The sequence below is a fragment of the Cupressus sempervirens genome, chromosome 8 (genome assembly GCF_028749045.1).
Source record: "Cupressus sempervirens isolate cs-2001-9-10 chromosome 8, ASM2874904v1, whole genome shotgun sequence".
In the NCBI taxonomy this organism is placed as follows: domain Eukaryota; kingdom Viridiplantae; phylum Streptophyta; class Pinopsida; order Cupressales; family Cupressaceae; genus Cupressus; species Cupressus sempervirens.
In genome coordinates, this window is record NC_143125.1 from 768771871 (window position 1) to 768779095 (window position 7225).

Consider the following 7225-nt stretch of genomic DNA (forward strand, 5'->3'; position numbering starts at 1 on the left):
ACTATGTTAGATAATGACTAAGCATTTTTTTACTACTCTTCAAAACCATAATGTGATTAACACTTCATTATTTATCATCTTAGATATTTATCTCAAGCTATTAAGATTTTACCATGCTAGAGGACCAAATCTCTAATACCAATTGTTGGTACTAAATAATCATCTAAAAAAGATTTTTTTAAACATCTTTAACCTTTAAAAGATAAATAACACAAATTCAAAAAGTAAAATAATCTATCCCATAAAATCGTTCACATATTTGACACAATTTTTATGGTTATAGGGAAACCCAACTTGGATCAAAACCATGGTGGGGATCAATACCCATAAATAATTGTATGCTTATGAAGTATGTCCTGTTAAGGGCTTAACCATGTTATAATGATTTAGAATAAATGAGAGGTAGGTAAATCAATTATGCTTATGTCCAAATGTATCAATTGAACTTTTAAACACTTCAAACAACTTAAACAATCTCAGATACCCACTCGGTCTCTATAGTATATTACCAATAATTTAACATTTCATGCAATACCTTAACTATCTATCATTATATGTGCCAACTATTATTAAATAAACTAATATAAAATATAGCATGTAAAACAATAAAATCCATACATGATAATAACACTTTTGACACCAAGATTTAATGTGGAAACCCAATTTGGGAAAATTCACCAACTAACATGGTACCAATGTTTTACTCTTTTAAAGTAAGATAAATCAATAACCAACCCTATTAATGGTTATACAAACAACTATTAAATATGACCATGTTAAAGGATTTAATCACCCTATTAGGAGTGACCTTGTTAGAGGACCTTAGAACATTCAATTAGAATGTCACCTTGATTAAAGGATTTTGGACTAATACAATGGTTAGAATGTAACAATACATTTTATCTATAAAGTACAACTCCCTTTGCAAATTTAGATCTCCATTACTTATCTGCTAGTTCATTGATTGGCCTTCGTTCATATCTCCATCACTGATATGCTTAGCACCTCCTCAAGCAATCACACTTTGAAAACTATTCACACTTCACCTATGTTGTTCTCCCCTTTAAAAATTCTCCTTAAGATCACCAATAATCAAAGAAGAAACCTTTGAATTCATTCCTTATGCCTCCTTATATAGGAAATTTTGATATTTTATCACTTAAACTTCACTGTAGATCTTAAGATTAGGTTAGATTCATCAAATCCTTCTATCCTTTTGTTCTTCTTAATCTTCTAGAAACTTATGATCAAATCATTTCCTTTGATAATTTAACAAAATCTCCTTGTGCATTAAATATTCCAACTCATCAATCATTATCTTCCACACACTTTGACTAAATCAAAATCCCAACTGTATCAGCCTCATACTTAAATCTTTCTCAAACTATACTTTTGTTGTCACTCAACAATCATTGTATTCTTCAGCTCAATTTTTACTATGTAACTTGACACACACTATAATTTATCACTTGACCATTACTATGCTCAGTCACAACTACACTTGTTCAATAATAACTAGTGCTCGACTCGAACTATTTGTCTTGACTTCTTCATAAGTTCCTTAATCTTCTACTTCAATTCCTTCATTGACCATGCAATATTCATGCTCCGTCAAGCTTATCCTTTTGAATTTTTTCAACTCTTAGCTTCATCTAACTTTCATCTACTCTTAGTTTATTGATTGAACAACACATTATCTTCTCAAGGACTAACTTATCAAGTGTCCATTATATTTACATAATACTTAACACATCTTAACTCAACCTTTCACTAGGTCATCACATGATCTCTTCTTTTCAAATACTCTTCATCAATCAAATGATATGACACTCTACACTATTAGTAAATGTCTCTCTATCTTACCAATAGGTTTGACATCATTGACAACATAACAATTTCTCTAATTGTAGCTTCCAACAATTTGCCTCTTTGGTATTGATGGCAACACTAGTCAAAATTAGCTAGTTACCATGCAATCCAAAAGCTTCAACATTATATTTTCTTCTCTTTTTGTGCTTGTGTTATCACTTTATTAGTTTCATTTTTATTCTCATTCAATCAATCTCAGGATGCTCCCTTCATCAATTAAGTACACATATCTTCGACAACTAGTGCCACTTCAACTGCCCCTTACAAAGATGGTAGAAAATGATAGGTAAATTATTCTCTAAAGAGACATATTAAGACTCTTAATGAAATGATCGATCCAAAGTTCCTCATTCTTCATGTAATCAATATATGGGAGGAGCTCAAGAAATCTACTCTCATACTATGTCATTGTAAGACCTCTCTGCTAGAAATCATGGAACTCCTTTATTTGTCTCTACCTAAATGCTCTGAGAGATACCTATCTCTAAATTTTCCCACAAATGCCTCCCAAGAAAGTGTATCTACACTCACTCCACCTATGGCCTCCTCTTGCTACCACTAGTTTGAGGGGTTATCACATAATAGGTGAATGGAAAGTCATACCTTTAGATTGCTCTGATAGGAACACAATCCAAAGCATTCCTACAAGCTCTACAACCATGTCTTTGCCTATGTTCCATTTGTAGATCCTATGAATATGGGTGGTTGGAGTCATAATGGCTCCCTAATTTCATCTTCTATGTCTCTAGGTGCTCTCGCCACTGCTTGTGGCTTTGGAACAAGTGGTGGCTCCATCTAGTGCACTGATGCTACCTCATGATCATCTTGACCCTCTACATGACTAGGCGGGGGACTCCTACTCCTCTCCTTGATAATAGTCCTATGCCTCTCTAAATCCTATTGATCTAGCTATGGGGCTATAGGTGGTAGCCTCTACTGAAATACCCCAATGAGGTTTTGGATAGAATTCATAATATCCTAGTTGAGACTTTGAGGCTTCTTAGGTGGGGGTACCTCAACCTCCTACTCTACCTCAACATGTGTTGCACATGCAACTCTAGGGAATCTAGCTCTTCGATGACCATTACGGGTGACAACATGAATCCTCCCAATGTTGAAGTTTTCATATGTGGAAATGTAATGGGTTAGGTTCCTAGTGTTGAAACCATGCCATGATACCAGAATGTCATGCCCAAAAATTCATGGCAAAAATACACCACACACACACACACACACACACACACACACATATTAAAGGGTTAACATAAGGTTTCCCAATTTACTCTAGAATTCAACCATATCAAATGTTAGTTAACATTATCTATGATGCAATTATAGTTTATGAAGGCATCCTTTATGAGTTTTAGACGTCTAATATAGCACTCTATATATTATTGGTTGGAGACAAAATTTAGAAGAATGAAAATCAATTACTAATGTTTGAGCAATATACCTAAAATATTAAAATTTATACTCAAGAAAATAAATTCACCAACAACTCAATTTTGAGTTAATAATGAAAAAACATATACAAGAATATATTAAACATATTATATATATATAGTATAATTTATACATATATGAAATACATAATGCACTTTAATAACCAAATACTATAATAAACTAACAACATATTACCTATACTATCCTAGTACCCTTACTAACTTTATTTATAACCCCACAAACTAATTTCCTACCCCCTAACCTTTCTACCTATCTCCCTTACCCAATCTACATTATCCCCCTCCATACCTATTATTTTTTCCCCTCCCACTAACAAACCTATCCTTCCCAAAAACTCATCTGAATGGGACATCACATGAGCCAAGAGGTAGGCCACTCAAGCACAAATAGATGTAGAGTGAAGTGCACAGTACACGTGTTCCCTGAGCTCTATGGGATGGAGTGAGAGGATGGAGAATAGATGGGATGCGAGGTGTACATTTTTTCGGGGTGGGGAAGGGGGGGTACCAACTATAGTGCAACTTATTTGCACCATAGAAAATTGTGTCAATTCATACCCTATCCTTTGCGCTAACAATACATTGTCCTGACATTTTATTTAAGTATTTGACTTTAAGTTTCAAATAATCTTTTATTATATAGTTCATTGAATTGTTAATAATTTATTTAATTATGTAAAATACATTATTTTTTAATAATAATATTAAAAATTATTTTATATTTGACAAAAAAAGGTTACCTGTTAACTTCAACATAGGAATAACATTTGTATTTCAAATATTTGAAGTGGTTGTGGAGTATGTTTTTAATATTATAGGATATTAAATTTAAATTATAATATTGTTAAATAATTTAATGAATTTAAGTAAATAAAAAAAAATTTATTAAGTAAATTATTTAACATTTTTTAGTATATTGTTTTTTGTATTATTGAATAGAATTATAGACAAAAAAAAAAAAAAATTAGTTCATATTTTTCTAATAATATATTATCCTAACTTATTATTAACAATAAAAATTAAACAAAATTTTAAATGATATTTTATTGAGGAAGTGAGTCAAAATAAAAATATGATAGTAAGGTATTGAAGAAAAATATAAATATTACTTTAAAATTTAATATAGATAATTAATAAGTATATTCAACTAAGAAATAATAAACTTGATTTTAATAGTTGAAAATTGAATAAAGTAATAATTAAGAAAATGTTTTCATTACAATTATTTTTATTTTGTCTTCTTTTCAATCAAATTGTTAATATCAATTTTTTTAAATATAATTTTTACTTAAATATAAAATTTCCCATCTTTTAAAAATGAATTAGATTCTTAAATATAGACATTTTTAATATTTAATATAAGTATTTATATATCCTTTTATTAATAATTAAAACTAAAATAATAGTTAATTATCTTTCATTATTAAAGTATTTTGTGACTATTGAATTACATTATGTCTTGAAATACACACACACATCTAATATTATATTATTTAAAAATTATATTATAAAAGAGATGAATTTATTAAAACACATTTGTTAAAGGATGTGTTTGAAGTCTATAAGACATGGCTTTTTGAGGGGCCACATGTTGATGTCAGGGACCCATTGGGCCAATTGGATGTGGATGATAGCTAGTAGTAATATAGACCAAATTAAAGGATGTGTTTGAAAATTAAAAAGTATATAAAAAAAGTTTATTGTATGAGTTGTGTTGGTAAACAGATTTGTCATAGTAGAATTGCCCAACGGAGTGTGTGGCAAACCATTCACAATAGTTGGATAGGCCCTTGATATCCGGCCTTCCTCTGCATTTTGAGGGGCAGCTCCCTCGTATGATATAATTTTTAATAGATTTTCAAATAAAGAATTCAAACTTCAAAGTTCAAGGAGAGAGTCATGGAAGACGAATGCACCACACGCCCTCACAACCCTCTGTGGTTAACAAGATCGATAATGGTGGTGTCCAAGAACTACGCTTGAAAGCAACCAATGTTGTTAAGCATATTCATTATCATTTGTAAACACTCGCATAGCACCATGAGAATGTCTACCACAACGTATAACAATTTGGATTTTAAAATAAGAAACCCAAAGCACATCTCATTTCTTTTTCTTGCACCAAGAAAGCAATAGAGATTTTTCAATTTAGAGATAAAAAGTGTACATACTTTCCAAAATTTATCTCTAGATCAAAATTTCAGCATAGTGTTCCCTTATTGTTCCAACCAAAAAGTCCCTTTACAAAGCCCAAAAGAGCCCTTATATAGACGCAGAGGTTAATAACTACCCCTCTGTGGTTAGTAACTACCTCCCAAATACGTGATTTGGGTGAGGTTAATTAACCTCTATAGAATTAACCCAGTGTGACCTGAAACTCGAATTTTACATCTTTTGAGAGGAAGGTTGCATAATAAATCCTTGCTGATCTTCTTTTGATATTTGAATGATTCACTCAAGTTTTATAAATGCCTCACACATTAGTGTCTTCTGTAACCATGCTATGCGAGCTGAGTTGAGGGTGGCAAATGAGTTTTAATTTACTAGAGAATTTAAATGTTCTTTTGTGTGAAATTTGGTCAAACAGTTGATGTGCCTTGTAATCACTTAGAGACATAGAGGCATGATGCAAAGCTATTTGGACCTACTCATCGCATGCAAATGGATTTGGTCCACCCTTCACAAGTCTTTAAACAACTTTGAGGTTGCCTTGAGATGCAAATTCACACAGAAGCTTTATAGAATCAACCTTATCAATATATGTTTTGCTAGCTCTTGGATCGGACAGGCCATCTTGCGAGCAAGAATTACTTCTCCAAGATACATTATTGTGCATTTTGTCAAACACATGCCTGCGCATAGTGAAGAGGATCTCCATATTTAAGCATTGAAAGAGAAATAATGAAATATCCAAGATCATTACTCCACTGACATTGCCCACTTTTACTCTCCATGTCTGCCAACTCTTGTATGCCTGGTGCCAACCTCATATTCATAGGGATTAAAATCCTCACAACCGGATTTGATGGTAGAGTTTGTTCCCGACTTGCATATATCCAGTGCAAATATTTGACCAAGGCAACCGCCAGATTTCCTAGAATCACATCATTTATAGTCCCATTCATAGCTTGTTTGATAGTTTTGACGTCGTCCAAACTGAAACTAATATGTGCCAAACACTTAGGTATTGATCCCACTTTTCTCGATCCTTTAATGGGCATCTTACTATCCTTTATAATGTTTGAAAGGATACCCACCATTCCCGTAAGGTCTCGATTTGTAATTACAAACTATGTCAACGGATCCACATCTACTACATAATCATTGTCTTCAGCATTCTGACCCAATTCATATTATTAACTGAGGTCAAATTAACCACTGCGCAAGCATGGTACGGGACAGTGAGCGCATGCTTTAAGAATAATCACAAATGTAACTAGTTCAGAAGAATAAAAGTCTACTTCATTTCACAAAAGATTCTAAGGGCTTCTGTTCCATTCCCATTTTGCACATATCTGGCAATTATTGCATTTCACAAGAGCACGTCTCTGCAATACATTTTATCAAACACCTGACGTACGGCTTCTACACTTCCACATTTTATATATGCATTGATGAGTGCATTTCTGGCAAAGATACCATATTCACAACCAATTCTGATAGTGTATGAGAGCACTTGTTTTGTTTGGTTTATAGAAAATAGCTGAGGTGCACGCACTGAGAGAGGAAACAAGTGTGACATGATTCAGATATTCACCTAAGAGTATCATCTGAGAAAATAGTTTCAAGGTTTCGTTTCTTAGCCGATATTGATCATATCCCAAAATTAGAGTGGTCCAAGATACCACATTTCGAGTGAATATTTGGTCAAACAATTCACGTGCAGTCTTTAA

General features: G+C 32.5%; 1 protein-coding gene across 1 annotated transcript; it reads right to left on the reverse strand.

Moving 5' to 3' along the window:
- Positions 1-6172: 6172 nt before the first annotated feature.
- Positions 6173-6592, reverse strand: LOC149544684 (wax ester synthase/diacylglycerol acyltransferase 5-like). The gene has a single exon (XM_089795998.1). It carries the CDS (start codon positions 6590-6592, stop codon positions 6173-6175), a length of 420 nt encoding a protein of 139 aa, XP_089652124.1.
- Positions 6593-7225: the final 633 nt, after the last annotated feature.

Bases quoted from the DNA above. Each gene is read 5' to 3' on its own strand.
- LOC149544684 (XM_089795998.1), bottom strand. From the start codon at position 6,592: ATGGTGGGTATCCTTTCAAACATTATAAAGGATAGTAAGATGCCCATT.